General features: G+C 46.6%; 1 protein-coding gene across 2 annotated transcripts in view; it reads right to left on the bottom strand.

Annotated features, from left to right (window-relative positions):
* Nucleotides 1-1,937: 1,937 nt before the first annotated feature.
* Nucleotides 1,938-23,220, bottom strand: part of LOC126528337 (sentrin-specific protease 1-like) — a 44,496-nt gene continuing 23,213 nt past the window's right edge. Inside the window, exons 8-9 of one of the 2 annotated variants that reach the window (XM_055069274.1) lie at nucleotides 21,047-21,167; nucleotides 1,938-2,251 (exon numbers count right to left, since the gene is read on the bottom strand). In XM_055069274.1, coding sequence (XP_054925249.1) covers nucleotides 2,071-2,251; nucleotides 21,047-21,167 — 302 coding nt within the window. In that variant the 3' untranslated portion in view covers nucleotides 1,938-2,070. Of the gene's footprint in view, nucleotides 2,252-15,220; nucleotides 17,342-21,046; nucleotides 21,168-23,220 lie in introns of those variants that run through there. The other variant, XM_050176237.3, reaches the window with a different exon arrangement.

Below are 23,220 nucleotides of genomic sequence, written 5' to 3'. Positions count from 1 at the left end.
ACGCTCGGGGCTGATTGTTCCTTCGCAATGCAGGCGCGGTGTATGCCAACCTTAAACACGGTGCGTTTCCCAAGCGCGCAAATCAGCACAAGCTATCGAGCAATAGTGCGCGCTAGCGTAGTACGGAAAAGCAGAAGTACTGACACACGTGTTCGTAAACTTCTACGTTTTCCCGTATTACCCTGGCATTCACGTTTACCCAAACGCCGCACCTTATAGCTTAGCAATTTACTATTCTGCGGCACAAGCTTGCTGAACTTGCTTTTTTTTTCTTTTTTTTTCTTGGGCAGAGTATCCCCAGGGAAGAGGGAATTATTTCCTGCAACGAAACTCCCGAGCAGAAAGCAGCACAGAATGAGGAACTCTTCGTGACAGCGTGCATGTAATCTCTGCAGTTAAATAAAGTACTGAGATTACAGTGCAAGACGTGAATGTGTAACCAAGAAATAGTCTTTCGGGAACCCAAAAATCAAAAGCACCCAGAGCAATAATATGAATGCAGATTATCCCATACTTCCCTCTTTGAATGTTGTTTCATATCCTGTCAGCTCCTGACGACACCCATCACCAGCTAAACAAGCGAGTCTTCTATGTCCAGCTACGGTTGCAATGTATTCTCATTTTCCAGGCCATGCCTCGCATGCAAAAATGGGCACACTTGGCATCGTCAGCAAGACGTGCGGGAGAAAATCGCCGATTTTCCCATCAAACCTAATGACAGGCAGATTTGAAAATCTGGCCAGTTCGCGGAAAGCGGGCACTCTTGCAAACTTATTCAAAGCAAATAAATCGACATCGTGTGGAGGTAGAGGCGACATACGGTATTTACATGCTTCTTAATACTTTTTTTGTTGTTGTTCCTCAGCTCTTGTCTGCGTTCCTGAAAGTCAGCTTCTCAACTATGAGAGGCTTTGTGTGAAGAAGCCTGCTTCGCTCACTCTCTTACCTTGTGCGAAAGCGTCCAAAACGATCTTGCGCTTGCGTGTAGCGAACGCGTCTCGGGCTACGAATGGAAAAGAGACAACGCCAGATTTCGCTCTCTCTCTCCCCTCTCATGAGATACGGTAGCCGATTACACGAGTGCGCAGGACGTGGCTCTACTTCCGTAAACTGCCTCCGGCTGGTGCATTAAGGCTTAGCTCGCACCGTCCACGTTTACATCAATGAGAGGTGCTAAAGATATGATGCTATGCGCTACTGTCACAATCATGTAAACGCGGCTAATACGCCTTTGTCTAATGTTCCGAAACCACTCTACGGGTATCGAGGGCTATCAGATTTGGGGGACACTTTCACTTTTGCGTGACGTAACCTCTGGCTCGACGCCCCACTGAAGCGACGGGAGTTTTGTGGTCTCGCTTAGCCAGTTGGCCTCAGTTCAAAGTGATGCCACCGAAATTTATCGACCAAGAATAGCGCTACAGTCGGTGAGGCTGTGGTGGGGGGTCACGTGGATGGTTCCTCAGACATCCCTGATTTTCAAGCTCAGAAACAGGTCATGAAACAGCCGCCTAGGTCATGGTGATCACATGATCGTTTCGTTAACTTAGTAGGTACCAAAATCGACATAGTATGACAAGAGTGCATGACGAACATAAATGATAGGTCATGACATGCGCGTCATGTAGGTCATGAAACAGCCGCCTACGTCTTGGTATGTACCAAAGTTTTCGTAGTATGGCAAGAGTGTATGAGGAACATAAATGATAGGTCATGACGTGAATGTCACGACACGCGTCTCATGTAGATCATGAAACAGCCGGCTACATTTTGATGCTCTCATGGTCATTTTGTTAACTTGGTAGGCTCCCAGCACACTGCTTCTCATAACATCGATTCCCACAGGGCGTGGGATCAGCGAGATTCTTTAATAAAGCTCTCTCTCTCTCTCTCACTGCAACATGCTTAATAATTGGACAACCGTATTTCTCTTAGAACATAGGTGACGTTGTTTTAATGCAGCAAAGAATTTGTGTCTGGCCAACAGTAAAGAGTGCGAGCAGTGCGCTTCCTTCTTCCTCGATGGGGAAACCGTGGGGAGATAGCGGCAGTGGCCGAGAGGGCGCCAGCCTAGCGGTTCCCCTTCTCGTTTCCGCTCCCCTCCTCGCTTCCCCTGGCGGAGCACAGGGATTCGTGACTCGCCAGCATAAGCTGCTCCATGGAGTCCAGGTGGCCGTTCAGCTCCACCGTGTCCTGGCAGTGGCTGGTCTGTCGGGCTCTGTCTATGCATCGCTGGTACTTGCGCACCGCCCTACAAATTCCAAATCGCGTAACTTTCATTTGCCAGGTTTGGAAGACCTGACGTATTCATTTTTGGAACTGCACGTTTAAGAGAGTAGTTTTGTTTGCTACCACGCTCCAGCTATAACGCGAGACAGGTTTATTATTATTATTATTATTATTATTATTATTATTATTATTATTATTATTATTATTATTATTATTATTCATCCCGAATAGATTCACATCGCGCCCAGCTGCAGCCAGCTCACCCGCTTTGCAGCTGTGCTATGCGGATAAGCCGAACTTTTCAATAGCACACGCCGCGCGGGTGCAGCTAGGCGCAATGGGCGCGATGATTCAAAACTATCAAAGCACTATAAAACACGTTTATCTAATGGCTTGTAAGCCTAAGCGTCCGTTCCACCGCCGCAGTGTACGCCCAATCTGTTGTCTATAACAAAATTAACCGCCGTTTGTGTCGGCGCACTTGGCACCATCGTGCAGAATGCCGTTAAAAAAGCTTTATCGCCACGGGTTTCTACATGGACTACCGCGCATACGTAGTTTTAGACCCGCTCGTACTCGCTCTGGAAACGCACCGCCTTTCACACTATGCTAAATGTCCCTGTTGTAACTCCACGGATGAAGCTCCGGTACACACCATTAATTGACATTGTCGTCGTAACTTCGCTTTATTTTTCTAGAGACGAAATTTCCCCCCTCGAGCTATATATATATATATATATATATATATATATATATATATTCGCGTTTCCGTTTTGCATGCAAATGTAAACGTTTGTTCGCTAGAAGTGTAGCGCATGAGAGAAATTCGAGCTTTATTAGGCGACGAAGCGCTATCAAAAAGTTACAGAGACGTTTCACTTCGTGAACGCTGGTGACACGCAAGTGTATAGGTGCTATAGCGTGCACGACGATAACGGCCCTGGGTGCGCCTTGACGCCTACGCTGTCCGCATCACAGTTCGTATTCAAGACAGAGCTCGCGTGGCCGCGCAACACGCAGCGGCCGCCGGAGTAGAACGCCCCGTTGTAAACACTGACCGTGGGCACGCTGGCGTGACGAATCGCGGCAGCAGCAGCGAGCGAAGTGACCTATCGTGCTTTTATCACTTCAACGCAAACTCCGCGGTCAGAACACGGCACACGCGAAGCTACGAGCCGTCGGCCCACCTAGACTTTGCCCCTAAAGGAGACCGTTTTCAATATAAAGCGTGCGCGGCCGAAGTACAACGAACCCGCTCCATACCTTCGCTGGTGGCATGGAGCAATGCGCGCGACGGAATACGGCGCGCTTCCTCCCTTTGCGCACGCGAGATTAGAGACTTTTAGCTCAGCGGGTTTACGTTTCGCTCCGCTCGCGGTCTCCACCGTTGCGCCAGCGGAGCGGCTCGCGAAAAAAGACTTTTAGCCCGGCGGATCACTCACCCGCTCGAGCAGGGTAAAGAGCGGGGCACTCTGCTGCCCCACCTAGTGGTTTGAATAGGAGTTACTAAGAAATGAATTTGAATTACGCTTGCTTTTATTATGCAAGAAATGTTGAATAACGATATATTACATGTTCTCAGTACATTATTTGTTAAGAATGTGCTCAGTACTAATGTACGGATCAGCGCCGTAGCCGCAGTCGTCGATGCAGAGCTGCCGGCGTTCATGTTCGCAGCTGCCATCTTGCATTTCCCATACACGCCCGCGCGCGCTTACGCACGCTCGCGCGCTGCGTATACCCTCCGCTGGGGAGTGCTTTCCAGCGGGCGTAAACGCTGCTCCGTAAAACCGCTGGCCGCCTCAGCGTGGTGCGCATGCGCAGTCGCGTCTCCGCTCGCCCGCTCCGCTGGCCGTAAACCCGCTGGGCTAAAACAACCTATCTAAAAACGTTGGCTAAAACTCTCTATTGAGCCGCCATCGTCGGCCCTCACCGTCGCACGCTTTCACTCGTACACACAGCGTACGGCGCGCGACGACGACGTTACCACGAGACGAACCCACTACGTTTGCATAGCAATGAAAACCAGTAGCAACTGCCAGGGGAGGTCAACCTTTAGGTCAACCCAGCGCGCATTCGCCTACTTTCCTCCTCCACTCCGCTCAACGTTACCGCCACGTTCCCCTAGGTGGCGGTACTTGGCCGCGTGCTCAGCGCATTCTTTCGTACGATTTCCTTCGCCTCCAAGCGCCTTCCTCGTTCGCTTGCTTCGCGGTTTCAGTCAAACACCGCTGTTTTAAAGAGCTGGCCAGTTGTGCTTGCGCTTGAAACCGCGGCTTCGCTTCGATTAGAGTGTATACTGAAGTGTGGTTATTCTGCTACGTTACAGTTCCGAGACTTGAGCGCGTCGAGGAAAGTGGAGGTGATCGCGATGGCATGTTCTGCCCGGCCTCAAGGTAGCATATCGCCAGAAAGGTAGCGCCCGTAGAGTAATGAAAACAAATCTCAAAGCCCATGCCCGCTGAACATTTGTGAACGTTTAACAGCGCGGACCAGACTAAGACCAATAAGACGAGAAAGCGACAAATGGGCACTGTGTGGTGCCTTCCTGTCTTATTGGTCTTCGTCTGCTCCACACTGTTAACTTACAGCATGACCCAAAACCAGCAAGCCCACGAACAAGTTGCACTTTTGCCGTACTGCGGGAGGCAAAAAGAACCGGTCAAGTCATGTGGCCACCGTTTATTGGACCCCATCTATTTTCCATGCAGTGCCATTTCATCAATCCGGACAGTCCTCATTCTTCTGTCTCATTATGTGTCGCACCAAGAGGCCGATTCTGGCGATAACATTAGCGCTTTGATAACCGAGTCAATGACGAAGGGCAAAAAGAATTGCAAATGAAAACAGATCGTTAAGAAATGCGGCTCTCCGTTTGCATGCTGTTAAGCGCACGCCCTAGCAACAGCTCTAAATGACAACAGAGATCGAAAGCAGCGCTAACACAGCAGTTGCCAGAAACAACCCCGTGTATGCTTATCAGCTAATCTCACATTTTTCTTTCACCGACACCAGTGACACGGCTAAACGATGGCGTTAAATGGTATAGTATAAAAGTGACTAGCAATCACTAGTTACCCAAGTCTATAGCTTCCTAGTGCGACCCATTGAATCATCCATTGAGTTATGTTTCGCTTGATATTTATGATGACGTGTTAAATTTCAAGCACTACAGCACAGTCACTGGTGATTATTAATGATGTGGCCTTATCGGTAAAAGAGACTGACAGCCTATATTTAAGGGCAGAGCTTTCTATGGTGCGACGCAAAGCTCACCGTTCGTAGTGTTTACACCAGCAGAGTTTACTTCCAAAAGCACGTAGATATCTTGTAAGCAGAATTTTTCAATCTGAGCAGCCTCTAATGGCGCGTTCACACTGAGGCATTCGGCGGCGGCGAGATCCGCCGGAATAGCCCCGCCGATCGCTCCCGGACCGATTTTTGCGGCAGCTGCCGCCGGATTGCCTCGCCGCGAACCAATCGGAGCGCTTCTCAGCAATACGAAAGATGGCGGCCAAGGCCAACGCTCTCGTCATATCGCAGTCTTCGAACGCGTCGCGACATTGGAAATGCTCATCGAATTGGTGCGTAACCGCCCCGTCCTTTTCGGCAAGTACCACGCGAAGCACAAGGTATAAGCGACCTGACACGGTGGCGTGACCAAGCTACGCGCGCCCTTGCAAAGCAGGACGAACCCAGCAACGCCGGTGGCGTCGTCTCTTCGGCGAATGCTTCTGCGCGTCACGCATCGCCAGAAAGGTGCTTGCCACCAGGCCTAGCAGTACTGCCTCTTCTTGCTCAGGGTTCATCATTGCCTTTTCAAGCAATGGTGGAGACGCGCAAAATTAACACACGAACTCGACGCGAACGGAGACAACTGCGCAATTTCGAGCTGCGCGAACATCCGGGATATACCGCGCTTGGTTGGAGGTTAGCACTTTATGGGGCAGATGGCGCTGTATCTCGTTCCGGCGGCGCGGTGCGCAAGCAATGTGAACGACACGATTTTCGGCGGCTGGAGAATTCCATTCTCTGTAGACGCCGGATTCCTCAGTGTGAACGGGCCATAAAAGAGTCCCTCCTCTAGCAACGGTAAAAATGAGAGCGATACCGATAGCCCACCTTGCAATTTGTGAAAGCCGCCCATCGTTCCGCATTCAGAGGAGTTAGTGCAACTGAGATTAACGCCTACATTTCAACCTTTTCAACCTCATTTGAAAATAAAAAGCTGGTACAAAAATGTTTTGTTGCTATACAGGCCTATCTTATAATTGAACCGCATTTTTCCCCAAGTACACCTATGTCATGGCTGGCTGGCCCCCGTCGTCGTTATTCTGTCGATAGACAAGCCAAGCCAACTCATTGAAAGAAAAGGCAAAGGCAGTGCCCCTTTTCTGCCCACTGCAAACGAAGGCCTATCTGCACATTCTAAGTTATAAGAAGTTACAACCCTGAAAATTGTGCTGCATTTCAATACTAACAGAAAGACCAGGAACTGCATAGACTAGTAGACGGCAAAGTTATAGACCTCTTATGCATCTTCATGTTTTTGCCGAGTGGGGTGCCAAAGCTTATTTGTCGCGGCATTTAGTGAAAAATTAAATATATAAATCCAAGTTCGAAGCGAGAAATATGGCTTGTTTTAACCAATACAATAGGCACTCTTCCTATCAGCGCAGTTATCTCGATTCATGTTCTGAGCGGCTGTTTGTCCCTTTAATAGCAGTGGTCAGCTAATCGTTTTTTCCATGAAAACTTTACTTAGGCCCATGACAGCATAATCGAAGCTGCAGGTGGCATGTTCTAGTTATTCATAATCACTAGTGACTGATGCATTTTATTTTCCAGAATCACTGATCAGAATGAATCGTGGTTTTCCATCAAAACAGGGTGCCCTAATCTCCGTGAACTGAGCTGTTCCCTAACAATCACTAGTGGCTTGGCCCTAATGAATAGATAACAATAAGTTCATTTTTTCACTCATTTCATGACTACTTGGTTGGATGAAGGCTATCCATGACACCGTGAAAGAGTGATTTGTGGTCACTAATCACTCAAGGCTGAGTCTCATTTCATGGTGCAAAATATTGAACCACCCATTGCAGGAAACTTATGGCGTTTTTCACTGGTCGATCTGGAGCAGCCGCCTGAATCCTCGAGCGAGCGCTCGGCTTTCACCAATCCGAGTCTGTCAGTGGAGCGCACGAACGCTCCGCGGGAGATCACACAGGAAGTCTGCGTGCACGTGACACAAACCGGTTCCGCAAACTATGCCCAACACAATGTTGTGCGTACCAACCGGGTACCGATTTCGCTTGAAGACGGAAGTGACGCCATGTGACGCGTTCTATTTCCGCCCGAATCCGCGTCTCGGCGGCGGAGCAAGTGAGAGCGATCCGGCGCGGGGCGAGTTGATCCGAAACGACCAGTGGAACGCGCGAACCCGCTCCAGATCGACCAGTGAAATTCGGATTCGTTGCCGCGGAGCAAAAAATCCTGCTCCGAATCGACCAGTGAAAAACGCCATTAGTTTGATATCTATTACCCCAAATTACAAGTACATCAAACTGAGCACAGTCGCTAGTATTACTAGTGACATAGCCCTATTACCAATACTGATCACATCATCACTAATTCAATGAAACCTTCACGGAATCCATTATGACATGGCAGAATAAAATGTTACTGATTGTAAACTTGGAAAGTGACTTATTTGTGACCGCTAGTGACAAGCCTACCGCTTCCTATACATCAACACACTATCACCCAATGAATCACATTTTATTAGACATATATGGTGATGCGATAGTTTAAAACCAAACAACTAATGACTGGATATAACCAGCCTTCGTAACTTGGCTAGACATTCGCTACGTCATTTATTTTTCCTAGCAATAATTAGTGCACTTAGGGCCACTTTCGTTTATTCAGACAGCAAATCGGGCAAGCAGGTACCAATCCATCTTCAACGGCAGCATTTTTGACAAGAAGCAAGAGAACGCAGAACATGCGCTTTCTTTTTTGCTTTCTTTTAATATTGCACATAATAGCACTGCACGTGTAACCCTGTTTGGACAACTCTTGCCTACAGGCAACAGACCAGGATTTTTCTTTTTGCCGAGTTTCAGTATTGAATACTGAGTTACTGGCTGAATTCCTTCAGCCAACACTGAATGGCAGGCAGCAAGCCAGTGAGGAAGTCAGGTGACTAGACGAGCTCATCAAGATAAACATGGCTATGCTTCATATTTTTTTTTCAAATTTTAATGTTTCAATTTTTCATATTCACCTTCCAGCTTCAGAGTGCATAGCCTGTAATGACTGAGCTAGCAAAGCAAGCATCAATGTCAACACAACCAGGTGGTGTTTGTGAAAAAAGCAAACAGTCCTCATAGTTTAAATGGAGGATGAAAGGACTAACAGTACTTGGGGGACTATATTCTTTTTTTATATATAACACACCTGAATTATTTATGGAAGCACACCTCTTTACATCATTTAGGTTTGCGCATTTCCAATAAAAATGGAATCCTCCTTTGCTATTTGAAGTTGTGCTACGTCATTTATTTTGCTGTGTTAATATTTTGAACTGAAAACTGCATCATCTTCAAAAATTCCATTGTAATTCTTGTCAGCATTCTAAAACACAACATTTCGGCAAAATAAAGTAGCCTTTGCTTGTATAACAGCTTACTTCAAGGACCAGATTAAGTTTTTCATTACCACGCCTATATAAATCAAATTTCTTCGGCAGCTTTTCTACACATTGTTATATATTTCTTTTGGAATTCTTCTACTAGCAACATCATGCACCCTCTGAAATGAAAACTGAACTTTAGCTATTTGTCAGGTTTGGCCATTTTTGGTAGACTGGGGAGTCAGGAAAAAAACTTCAACTGGAGGTATCATCGAGACTGGCCTCCGGTGCTCCTAGCACTTCTTCAATAAAGAGACTCGAAATTTGAGCTTCGGTTGATTTGGCAAGATAGCTTTTAAATGACAGCAGCCATGAAGAAAGACACAGAAGCTTCTTTCGGGTTGTCACTTTTCTGGTAAGACGTATAGGCTGTTTTCACGAGGTCTCAAACAACAGCAGATGCTCATGATTGAGTGCACATTAATTTGGTAATTGTGTTCGAGAAATATCAAGTGCAGCTTTATTTTACCCCCCATGGGTTGCTTTTATCAGTCATCGCTTTGACAGCGTATGCACAAATTATTATGAGCTATACTTCCTGTTATGTAGGGTTTCCACCCACACGAGAGCACGCAGTCGATTAAAGACCAACCTTCGACCAATGCTTGACTAGCTGTCCAAGCTCTTACATTTAGAACACCACCCGTTCAAGTGCCCTTATTCATTACTGTACAGCACTGTACAGCAATTCAACAATGCATGTGGAAGCTCCAGCACCAGCTGAACATACAATAGACCACCCTGCTTGCACAGAAAAGCTGATCGAACCAAATGAATCAACTACGAGGAGGATTCTGCATGCTCCCTGACCTGGCAACCATTGCTTGGCGAGCCTAAAGAATGCAGTGAATAGGAACCAGATGCCTGCTGCAATGAGTAAAATAAATGCCCCCTGTACAATAGGGAATTACCTGTTTTCACATTTGGAAAGCTACTGCTTTCCCACATAACACAAGGCACCGCTATGCCTAGTATTCACGCCAGCAAACCTTCATAATAATTTGTTGCATGATCTGACTTACAAGAATTGGGAACTAGGAACCAAATGTATATTTTGTCTGTTCCACTTTTTTTTTACTCTCAGTACTTAAATATGGCAAATTATTACTTTCATTCACGTTCCGTGAAGTACTTCTTTGAAGTTTCACATAAGAATCCTCAAAAAGTAATTATTACTGCTACGCATCCATACAAAACACCAGTGATCAGATTATATTTTTTTGTATCACAGTATACATTGCGACTATTATTCTTGAAATAAAATGTTAACACAGAGGCACCGAAAGTGAGAACGTTTCTGGCAGTAATGAGAGTAAATACGAAGTAGTTCCCAATAGTACAGAAATCTGCTGTTAGAGGTCAAAGGTCCTCAAGTCTATGCTTCTACTCGTAGCTAACAGCTACAATAAAAAACATACACAGCTAAAGTGGTCGTCAGTGAAACACACAGAAGAATGACCCGCTACATCAGTTCAGCAGATTGGGCAAAAGCTTCAGACACCTATATAACCATGAATACTGGTTTGTCTGACTTGTGCATTCCACAACTTAATGTAATGACAGTTGGCAAGGGGTTCCTAGTACAGGGACTGTGCAAATAAAAGGTCATTACGATAATCAGTTCGCCCTTCCTCAACAAAAACAGCCAAGCAAACACAAAGCATTATTGAATTAATCGACTGCAAGTGTCGTAGTACATGTTGACCATGTAATCGAACGACTTAAGTGGTTGAAAATCCTTATGAACCATTGCAATGCATATGTTCTGCTGCACATTGATGTCACAATTGCAGTGATTGCTGGATTAACAAAAATCTCAAAGCCACTTTTCAGTGAGAAGCACTTTCTCTGGCAGTGATGTAATTCTCACCAGAATTGCATGCTCAGGTAGATTTCTTGTTGTGCACTGCCACCTACAGAGCTTATTGATTTAGTTGAAAAAGAAAGCTAGGAATCAGGAAAATGTATTGTAAACATTCCTCAAAATCTCGAAAGCAAAGCTTTCTTCGAGAACCATCCTGGAATTTGCTCACTGTGGCTGCTGCTCCTGTCTTGCTAAGCAGTTCACACATAAACAATTACATGCCTGATCGAACCTAAGTCTCTTCACAGCACAAGGGCTATAGGCATGGGAATGAAACCAGCAAATAATGGTCAATTTTACCACTGTATTTCGTGTCATACTTGTCCCTGCCCACACCTCTCTTCCCACTTTCCTTGACAAACATTAGGCATTACCTGTGTCCTCTTGACACAACTGCATCATCACCTCACAGCGTACAACTGCATGAACTGCTGACTGGATTTTGGCATAGGTTGTGAACGGTGCAGTCCGTAAACTTGAGCACTGCGTAACATTAAAGTTGTGACATGTGCAGTGCACAGATGTGTACACTGAATGAGATCACATTGCAATGAATGACAAGAAATATATATATAAATGCATTGCATTTAGTTTAATGAAATTTAATTACCTGATTATGAAAGCTTTGCTTACCATATATTCTAACAAGTGTGTTAAATCTGCATCGTTTTAACACAGTTAGCATTCTTTGGGAACTTTACCCATTTTACAGCACGTTAATCGGTCTATATATAACCTTGTTCACTTACCCGGTGACCCAAGTTGTCTACTGTGTGTGTGTGTGTGTGTGTGTGTGTGTGTGTGTGTGTGTGTGTGTGTGTGTGTGTGTGTGTGTGTGTGTGTGTGTGTGTGTGTGTGCGTGCGTGTAATAATTATAGGAAGCATGTCAAGCTCTTTAATAAGTACTCCACTTCCACACATCACGATTCTGTCTCTATCTTGTTACTTCCATCATCATAATCATCACAATATTCAACATAACCTATAAAACATATCCCCCACCAATTACACATCCATCATAGGAACGATTTCAAATTGCATTAACGTTGCCAGTAATCTCCAAAGGACGAATAGGCCACCAATTCTTATTCATGTGTAAAGTTGGCCTAATAGAACACAGTATAATGTGATCAACATAAAATTTTCTTTCCAAGAGCCACAAAGCTCATTACAGTACTCATACCATCTCTCTACAGATGACTGTGAGAAGATTACACTTTGTAAGAAGGTTTTGTTTGCAATGGCATTAATTCACGCTTCCATAGTGCGACAGCTATCCAAGTCTCATTGAAACTACCTGCACTAGAAAGGTGAAGGCTTATCACACTCCTCTCGCACTTTCACAGACTTTATTTCAGTAATTCGTGGTTTGGTCATCCCTTTCGCATTGGTCATCCCTTTCAAGTCGCCCGTCCACGTGCGCACACTACCACTTTTGCCACATCATTCTTCCCACGTTCAGCCTCGGACTGGAACGGCCTTCCACACGACATCGCCGCAATCACCTGCCCATCCAAGTTTTTGAACTGTATAATTAACATATTAACCAGCGAGCAAACTTGTACCTAAACATCTCTCCCTTGTGTATATAGTTTATTTTTAGCTACCCACCCCTTACGTAATACCCCCAATCCTGGGGGCCTTTAAGGTAATAAAGTGAAGTGAAGTTTGTGCATTTGCAGATCAGACCAGCCCACCTCATTTTTCCACGCTTGGGTCACGTATATAAAATCCAGCACATGTTTCCATGCACTAACCTGCTTCGTAACTCACCACTGTTTACCAACTGCCAAGCGCAACAACTGTGCACATTCATGACTCATTTGAAACTTAATACATTCAAGCATCTATTCAATGCAGAGTTGCAATAATTTTTTTTCCAACATTTATAAAAGCCTGAATATTTGATGCCTTGTCCTTGCAATGTGTATAATGCACTGTAATGTAATATATAATTGCACAATCTCGTTCTAACACTTGTACTAACATATGTGTTGTATATTGTATTACACTGCATTATACTGCACTTTCATGTTCACGCTGCACGCGAACTTGCTGTGCTTTTAATTCTTTAGTCTGTGAAAGTAACCCCACTGCACTATAAGCATGCCTGCGAAGGCCTTTAGGCTATATGAATAAATAAACAAACAAACTGTTGAAGAGGAAATAGCTCATTTTCATCTTCTTCAACGTAACACCAAGAACACACAGTCCATCCAACACAGTCAATCCATCCGATTCATTACATCTTAAACAAACTAACACAAACAACATCAGAATAAAAGGTTGCCAGTTACAGAGGTGGCTTTTGAATTTTTGTTTCTGGAAAATGCACATGTAAAGCTAGCACAAGAATTGTATCTCCATCATGCACAAGCAATGAACACTACAGTTATCACAGTAATCATTTCAGTACAAACACAAGGCGCACAGAAAATACTAAGCATACAGATAAATTTATGCTACTGCATAAAACATTACTTGCGCTATATTATTGCACTGACGGGCAGTGAATGTGCCAGGAAAAAGTAATGGCTACTAAAAGCATTATAGGTCAATTACAATACTTAATGCAGAAAACAAAGTGGTCTGCAGGTGAGCAAAATAACTGAAATGTGCTTCCTCTATTTAAACTATGACACGTAGCGCTTACTTGAAGCAAATGCTAGAACATGCCCTCGCTGAACAACCAGGTTGGGATTCAATTCGTTGGCTTCATTCATGTGTAGCTTAGCACGCTTCATTCCCGGCCCATTATTTATCCATTCCTTATTAGCCTTCTTGCTCATAACAGTTTAACAGCTTTGCAGATAAGTTAATTAAAATCCAATTACGGGTTTTACCGTGATGTTTTAGGAACACACAGGGTACGAGAATCACTTTAATGGAAAACTCGAGACTAATTTCAATCCCTTTAGTTTCCTTAACACGCAGCCACAAAAGCAAAATGCCGTTTGCAGATCGTGTTATCACACTTGACATCTATGTGAAGCAAAGGTTAAAACTAGGAGCGTGCGAATATTTGAAACTTCAAACATGAGTCTCATAGTTTTATGCTTCTCGATTCAAGAATAGCACAAAACATTCAAGATATTATATAAGAAACAAAACCACTCATTGCAGTCTCGCGGAAGGAGGAATGATGGATGTGAGAGCCCTTCAGAATTATTCTGCTGCACAAGATCCACGGTTGTGCGCAGAGGCAGGAATTTGCAAGAGAACTTAAGGGGCCAGTTAACTTCCTCATAAATAATTTACAGTCATTCAATAAGAGTTTCAAGGTATTTAGGCAGCCTCCATATGAATGTCTTTTTTTTGGTAGCCAATAAGGCTACCAAAAAATACATTTTTGGCCAGTCGCACCGTGTTTCCATCCCTTTGAAACAATCTGTGGGACTATAGCCCGACACTTGGCTCCTTCAACAAGTACAACACTCTGCGCACATGTTGTGACATCCTGTTTTCTTGCTTTATTCCTGTCACCAGCGTGGTGCACCAGATAAATCGAAAAAGGTTGTTCAAAGTTTACAATATTTGCAGCATCGGATGTTCAGTTATCGATGGCATTACACCCAACGTATAATATAACATATTAGCCCTGCCCTTTTTTTACTAAAGGGCAGAGCTAACTATTCATATGGGATAAAGTTATATTAACATTACATTTCAGTGTGTTTATAAATGTGAAGATATTCAATATTGAAGGCTGTTCCCCTCGAATATTCACATTCGACTAGATTAGGAAATTTCACTGTTCAAACATTCCCAGTTAAAATATGTGAACGTTAACAAAGGGGCACACTTTCACACAAACAAATGGGTATATAATTAGATGAGTAAATGTAGAAAGCCTGAACACGTACTGCAGGTATATACAAACTAATGTGCGTTTACGAATTGCGTTTCTGCTTTGCATTACTATACCTTTGCCATTTCAAACAATTAGTTAAAAACAGCCTATTTCACTAAGAAGACCAAATTAAAAATATCACTGGTTTCAAAATAACAGTTACTTGGCAATGTGCATTGTCCCAAACATCATCGTAAGAATGTGAATGATCTTCTCTTTTACGCAGGAACAGCAAAATCAAGAACTGATACAAGTGGTACGAGTGAGAAGCTTCATCACTGTCTAGCTGCTTTTTGTACTGTTTCAAATTATGTGCGGCAAAACGTAATGCCTAAAAAAAAAAAAGATGTAGCCCTTTATGCAATATTTAAGTACTCCTGTGACAACGGGACTGTGATTATTGCCACTTCTTGGAACAAATTGCAGTACAGTCCACAATGACCTGTAAGTCAGTTGACATTATCAAAGTAAAATGACCACATCCGCAATGAAAGGCGGTTTATATCATCCTGGAGTGCGCAAGTTACTCGAACGCCGAGTTGGGAGAATCACAAACGGAAACAAAGGTACGCCTCCGCACCTGTCTCACGCCGAGAGCATGGTCTTGTGCAGAATCTCGTAGGCGACGCGTTTCCGAAAGTACGGCATGTTGTGCTGCCCGAACGAGATGGGCGCGTCCCGCGAGACGCACTCCGCGTACTGGCAGGCGAACATGCCGCAGTCGTTGCTGTTTTGCTGCAGAGGCACGTCCACCACTTTCAGGGTCCAGTCGTCCCCGACGAGCCCGTGGTTGCGCCGCTGCCGACTCTCGCACTCCAGGTACTGCCGCAGCACGGACAAGCAGGGCGGACTCCTGGACGGCGGGCCGAGGCTGTCGTAGTAGGCAATGTGGCGCTTGCGGAAGTCCACGGCAGCGAGACACCAGTGCGTGTTGCCGAGGTGCAGGGGCACCAGCGCGATGTCGAACGAGAACAAATCGACAGTGCGCGTCCATCGCTTGACGCCGGCGTAGCCGCTGGCGATCAGCTTGGGATAAAAGAACGTGTTGAACGCGTACACGCGGGGAGAGCCTTCCTTCTTGGAGCGCTCCGCGAGGAGATTCATGTAGAAGTTGATCACTTCGTCGTTCAACCACTCGCCGTCGGCGAGCGTGCGCATGTCGGCCCTGCGGATGTGGATTCGGAAGGCCGACACGAGCACCTCATCCGCCGGCGTCGGCACCAAGGCCGCCTCCACCTCGCGCTGCATTGCCTGCGTGATGCCGGGCGACTCGACAACATCGTGACCGAGGTTCGATTTCGTTTGGCGTTTCGGAACGCAAGACTTCTCGGTTAGCAGCTTTTTCAGGGCAATGAACCAGTCCGCAGATCCAACCGGGTGGCGACGCGACGCTGCAGACTCTGGGTGTTCGGAAGCGTGCATCGACTTCAGGGTTTTCTCTCGGGTTGATCGCCGGAGCACACGTCCGCTGAGTGACCGGGTGATGCGACGGCAGCCGTCGACGTTTGTTTCGAAGTCTAGATACTCGTAGCACTCGTTTTGCCTCGTCCGCATCTTTGGGGCGCGCGGAACTTCATCCACAAACTCCGTCACCAAACCCGCGCACTCTTTCCTCCGCGGAAAGCAAGGCCGCCCGCGACAGCCCTCATTGTGCCGAGTGGGCCGGCTACGTCCGTACAAAGCTTCTGTACGGTATCGCACCGTCACGCTCGAGATCCACTCTTGCCAGTCAACGTGCTTGTCTTCTTGAACGTCTTCGCGACCCGCGCCGACAAAGCCAAGACCGTGCGCTAGTTTCACTGCACTTTCGTAGTACGCGCCGCGCGTTCCCGCCAATGCATCCCGAGCTGACGTACCGGCAGGCAGCGTTTCCACTCGCGGCACCATGAAGCAAGCGGTCCTTCCTCTCAGATCTCGCACAACGGTCGAAGCCAGTGAACAACTTCGGCGGTTTGCAGCACGTGTGATTGGCTAAACGGCGGGACGCGAACAGAACATCGAAAGAAAACAGAGAAGAAACCATGGAGGAAAGAAAAAAAGAGAGAGAGCGCCTTGCGTCCACAAGCCGACCTCCTCTGCAGCCGCTCACTCCTCTTTTCTCCTTTCCCGCTGGCAGTTCAGCGCGTTGCATGCTGGGAGCTGAACGTTCTTTGGTTCTAGGTAGCTTTTAGTAGCGCCGGCCGTCGATCGTGGCGCGCTACTGCAGATGCAACGCTGTGGAAGCTACTCAAGAAGTTCGGTAAGACTATGCATCACTCCGCGCGTTCCGTCTATGCATTGCTGTGCGCCAACGGCGTTATTTCGCGTGCGCATGCACGCGAGGCTGCCACCACGGGCTGCAAATAAATAAAATTTAAAAAGGAACGAAAAAAAAACAATGAAAACCAAATCGATATAAAAGAAAGCATTAGCAGCCGTATACCGCAGTTTTTCTTTTTTTTCGAAGGGCTACAGCGTTCTTCGTTCAATACTGAGCCCATATATAGAACAATTTCGGACTATTGTGGTACAAAACATCGAACTATTTCCAAGTGCGAACGCAGCCACCGCAAAAAGTACCTCTAGCCTTCATAGCGTTGCACTCGATGTCTGAATCACGGTCTGAATCGAGCCATGCACGAAGCTTTGTAGCGGGTTCAAGTACAAACCCCATGCCAGCGATCTTGCGCGCGACAGCAACGCGATGGAGGTGGCTGTCGTATAGCTGTCGCGTTCGCTCGTCGCCTCCGAGTCGTACGACTCCCCGGTGTTGCCGGTACGATGGCAGCAAATACGCGCCGGAACTGGTATGACGCGTGCCTTGTTAAGCTTGCTTTTTACTGTAAAGGAGCAGCGTAAAATATTTCTGAAGGTCTCGCAGTAAGTTACCCGTGCGCGTATCAAAATTTAGTCGTTCGCTCGTTCCGTGCGACAATCGGTAGTACTTGAATGGTGTACAGTCTTCGTTAAAAGTTCCCAGGCCGCGGCGACCGTGCACAGAGCAGCCACGCTCAGCTATCGCGACCCTGCCATCAACGGCGCTCGCAGACGTTCGCTGGTTGCGGGGCTAAAAGCGAGCGAGAAGGAACATCGCTCTCGCTTTATCGCTGTCGTACGCTCCGTGATCATGAAGCGGCCCGTCAGCTAGTGTGGCATTGAGCTGCGCTTTTACCTTTCGTGCTCCCGCCGTGCGAATGAGCTGCGGACAAGAAGGAACTGAAGCCAGAGCTGCCGCCAAGGCTCCGTAAACTACTGCCTCATACCGCGAAGCTTAGCCAAACGACCAGGGTGTTCTGGCGAGGTAAAGTGTCGGGTTTAAAACGCAATTGTTACGGTAACCAACATCCGCGTTTTTGTCCATCTGCCTGTTCCCGTCGCGTGTGAGGTAGTGGTGCCCAGGATTTATTTCTTTAGCTCTCTTGAACGCGCGTGGAGTGTTTACCGAAGCACCCGCCGCGGTGGCTCGTTGGCTAAGGTATTGAGATGTAAGCCCAAGGACGTGGATTCAATCCCGGTTGCGGCGGCTGCTCTTCTGATGGACGCGAAAAACGAAGACGCCATTTTGTCGAGATTTCATCGCACGTTAAGGATCGTCAGGATGATCCTGACAGGATCCTCGCATATTTGAATTCGTAGCCCTCCACTACGGCATGCCTCATAGTCCAGGTGTAGCTTTGGTGCGTTAAACACCCAAAATTCAAATTTTGTTTACCGAATCATATAAGCATCGAAATTTGCTGTTCATGTATCCTCGAACCCAAGACGTGGGCTTTGGAGCCCTCCGGTGGGAGCACGAAGATATTGAGAAAACGCTCCTGGCGAAGCTCCTCTCTAACGCGCGGAGCGCCCTCAGTGAGGGCAAGACTCGTAAAGGGGCATGCGGAAGAGCTCACTAGTTGTTGCCGCACCATAGCATGACAGCGAGAACGATATTCCTTCTGAACCTCGTTTATCCCCGCAACCGGCAAGCGTCGCCTAGCGCCGTTGATGGAAGCGTCGCGATAGGGGAGCCCGGCTGCTCCGTATACGCGGTCACTGCGGCCTGGGAACTTTCGACCAAGACTGTGTGTCCAGTTCCACCTTCGCGCTATTGTCCAGTCGCTCATACCACTTCCGGGCGACGAGCGACGAGGGCGACGAGCGACGAGGGCGACGAGCGACGAATCCTAGATTTCCGGAACCGAGCGACAACACTCTAAGAACAGTTTACACCCTTTGGCGTGCCCCTTCTGCCACACAATAATCGCCATCTGCCTTGACGCGTTTCCTTTCTTTAACGCTGCGAGCCCGTAACTTTCCAGTAACGAACGGCACGCGCATTATCAGCATAGAACAGTTTACACCCTTTGGAGTGCCCCTTCCGATAACGCGCGTGCCGTTCGTTACTGGAAAGTTCCGGGCTCGCAGTGTTAAAGAAAGGAAACGCATCAAGGCAGATGGCGATTATTGTTGTGTGGCAGAAGGGGCACGCCAAGGGGTGTAAACTGTTCTTATAGAGTGAAGAACGAGCGATCTAGTCGCGCGACGGCCCGTTTCGCCGCTCAAAGCCGTCGCTCGTCGCCGTCGCGCACGAGATCACCCCGAGGGGTTTGGCCACGATTTCGGTCGTTCGTCGCCCAGAATGCAAAGAATCCCCGAAGTCGAGTCCCCGAAGAATGCAAAGAGAGGAATCTGCCCCGACAACATGGCGGAGTAACGCCAACTTCCGGCGTCACTGAGCTTCACAAAAAGTGACGTCGGGCCCTCCTCGTTTGTTTTTTTTTCTCCCTCAATGCTCCTATTTTTCTATTTCTTTTGTGTCACGCCACGTTCTCCCCTAGTTTTTTTTTTTTTTTCTTCTCCCTCCATGGAAGAAACACAAGACATTTTGATGCTCTAGCGGTGTTGCCAGACGTCTGTAAATAATAAATTTGATTTGGGCTAGTTGGTTAATTTCTCTGTGCCGTCCTGTCCTTTCGCGTGTCCATTTCTTTAACGCGTTCGTGATTGTTTCTTGCGTATATTTCATAGTTTTCATTTACGGTGGCCAAAAACAGTTCACCGACGGTACTCCTTAATGCGAAATTTGAGATACGTGTTTTCATTTAGCAGTGTACAGCGAGGCATCGTACCTAGAGCCGGGATTCGATCCCGCGACCCCGTGCTCAACAGCCCAACACCGTAGCCACTGAGCAACCACGGCGGGCAGAGGTAAGAAGAGGGACCGGAGCTCACTTGCTCGTCCGTTTGTTCGGGATATTTGCTCGCACTCACAATGACCCCTCCACCAGCTCACGCACGACGGTAGGTAGCCGCGAGGCACGGCGCTATATACGGGGCGTCCCAGCTTAACCTTAGCCAAAGATTTAAAATATGCAAGTGCCATGTATCTGTACAGAACCAAGGTAATGTTGTTTGCCATCCCTTGGAAATACTCAGATTATTTTTCGCATTCTGTCTATAGCTAGATAACTAGTCTTAATTATTTAACCAACTGCTCAGATATTATCATTAGATGAAAAGTGTCATTGAGAAAATTGTAGAGCGACATGAAAAACTCCCGATACAGCTTTCTGTTGCTCAATACGTGCAGCATAAAAGTGTTTTTTTTTTTTTCCGAGCATGAAAGAAGCCCGCAAGTGCACGCAAAATTGCCGCGCGACTGGCCTCTCGAGGCACTTTGCGCGTATTCGCGGGCTTCTTTCACGCTCGGAAAAACACTTTTATGCAGCACGTATCGAGCAACAGAAAGTTCTTCGCGAAGCTCCCTCCTTTGACGTTGGAACTGGAACGAGACGGCCGCTGTCCGCTTAGCCGTCTACTCAGCCGTCTGCTATAGGGCGAGCATTGGAACACAACCTGCGAATCAGCCAGTGCTGACGTCACATGACAGGTACCGCAGTCGACAACGGGTGGCGCCACTCCCATTTTCGTCATTGTTCTCGCTCAATCTCTGTTCTCGCTACGAATGACTCGTTACAGAATCCTTATCTTTCCGTCCAGCTCGACAAAGGGAGGAGGAAGGGAAGCTGTCGCTCGCTTGTTCATCGTGGCAGACTCTGGTGGCGGGAAGGCGAGGGAAAGGGCGCGTGCTCTACGCCATCCAAGCTACAGCGAGGATTCAACGGTAGGAAGAAAAAAAATTAAATTATGGGGTTTTACGTGCCAAAACCACTTTCTGATTATGAGGCACGCTGTAGTGGAGGACTCCGGAAATTTTGACCACCTAAATCTAAGTACACGGGTGTTTTCGCCCCTATCGAGATGCGCCCGCCGTGGCCGGGATTCGATCACGCGACCTCGTGCTCAGCAGCCCAACACCGTAGCCACTGAGCGACCACGGAGGACCGGAGCTCACTTGCTCGTCCGTTTGTTCGGGATATTTGCTCGCACTCACAATATTCGTCGATCGCTTCTGCATATTCTTTTTCCAATGGTCACCATTTACCTGCAAATGTGCGCCGTGTCCTGGCGGCTGCCGCTCGTCGTATTCATGAAAGCTTTGGCGCAACGGAAGAACTGTCCGATAAACCTGTACCCGTCGCAACTCTTCTCCGCATCCGAGAGACCTGGAACAAGGTACACAAAAGTGTCATGTGCTATATACTTGGCATGAAATCAGTCGTAACTGTCACTTTTGAGCGCGGCCACCATAACCCGAAAACGAAAGGACCTTGACGCAACCGCGGTCACTTGCCCTTTTACAACGTAGAGATTTCCTGCTAAGTTTACTAGAGGGAACTCCGTCTCTCGGTTAGAACATGGATTTGGTGTTTGTCATCTGAAACGTCTTTGTGGCGTTATTTATTGTGCTTCATACGTGCTTGCTTGCTTGCTTGCTTGCTTGATTGATTGATTGATTGATTGATTGATTGATTGATTGATTGATTGATTGATTGATTGATTGATTGATTGATTGATCACTTATTTGTTTATCACAATACATGTGATGGGAGGCGAAGAGAAAAGACATTCTCAAGGATGGCTTGAGAGAGTCCTTAGCCCCCATACTGCCAGAGACAGCAGCAGAGGCAAGCATTTTGTTTGCATTGTCGTACACTTAAAAAAAAAAAAAACGTCAAATTAAACACAACACTTTCACGCACTTTGACGCAACCATGAAATTAAATACATCACTAGATACTGCCCTACACAGAGCGTCATGCATTTACGTACATCAGCATCATGCATCAGCACAACACTTCGTTGCAACGTATACGCATTGTAATAGTGGCATTTAAGAATATAATTAAATGTAAATCGAAGACCGCTCTAGAGGTCAATGTTAGGCTAGCAAGAACATGTACATTTCTTAACTTCCAGGCAATTATGGTTTTCTTTAGGCAAATTGCATGGATGTATACAGTACATCTAGTCCATCGTTCACATGCTGATTGAACCGCCTTGAACTTCCCGTAGACGAATGGATGGATGGATGCTCTGAGCGTTCCCTTTCAAAAGGCGCGGTGCGTTGCGCCACCAGCCTCCTTCTTTCCTTAATTTTTTTAGCCTAATGCTTTGCCTATCATTTTTTTTTTCTTAACAGACAAAATATTTCTAGCATCAAACTTTCTGAACCCCTATTGATAACTTTGTTTTTGTTTGCCTCCGTTGTTTGTGGTCTCATTACTTTTCTGGCACCAAAACTCTTGTCGCATTTTACTAATCTCTACTGCGGACACCTTTACGTTCCCCCTGCTGTCCCTGAGAGCCTAAACCGAAAGCTGGGTAGATATTTTCACATTCTAATGAAACATGTTCCATCGTTTCCCTAAATTTACCGCAGCAAGCACATGCTTCTTCTTTATTGGTGTAGTTTATAAATAAATAAGCACGCGTTCTATAAGGCATCCTGATTCCACTTCGAAAAGTAAAGAGCTTCCTTTTGAGTTTGTTTTTTCCTCTTAGGTAGTTACTCATGGCAGGTTTCATTTGAATTTCCACAACTCAGGAGATTGTCTGCACCTCTCTGACTTTGCGTTTGTCGTTCTTTGTTGCCATGTTGCTTACTATACCGGTCGCATTCTTGCTAGTAAGCTTCCTAGTTATTTTCCTCTACAGTGAGTCAATGTTTTTCCTGTACAAATACCTGAACACTCTCGCAGCCCATTTACTTTCTTCCATATTCCTCAGTCGTTCTTCGAAGTGAATTTTAATCTGCGCTTCCGTCACTTCAGAACTTGTCCAGCCCATATCAACCAAGGTTGACGACTGGGTGTGTTGGTATAGCATATTAGAGGTTGGATTGCGCAACATTTTGACGAGACACACAGACACTCGTCAAAATGTTGCGCAATCCAACGTCTAATATCACCCGGTACAACTTCCTTTGTAGTCTTCCCGTGAGCGCCCAATGCGAGGCGTCCCACAGACCTTTGGTTGCCATCGAGTCCTGGTTGTGCCCCTAACGTCAAGCAAACAATCGCGTTTCCAAATGTAAGTCCTGAAACCATTACCCCTTCCCAGACACCTCGGAGCCACTCGTACCTATTGTATCCCCATAGCGCTATGTGTTTCATTATGGCCGCAAGTATTTTCCCCTTAGCTATTATTGTTCTTTCCTGCTTCATTATATATATTGCCTTCGTTTATCGATGCCATACTATTACCAAATCCACTGGT

Source organism: Dermacentor andersoni, chromosome 9 (assembly GCF_023375885.2).
Source record: "Dermacentor andersoni chromosome 9, qqDerAnde1_hic_scaffold, whole genome shotgun sequence".
Taxonomy (NCBI): domain Eukaryota; kingdom Metazoa; phylum Arthropoda; class Arachnida; order Ixodida; family Ixodidae; genus Dermacentor; species Dermacentor andersoni.
The sequence above is the reverse complement of the archived record's forward strand: the minus strand, read 5'-3'. Positions and strand labels throughout refer to the sequence as shown.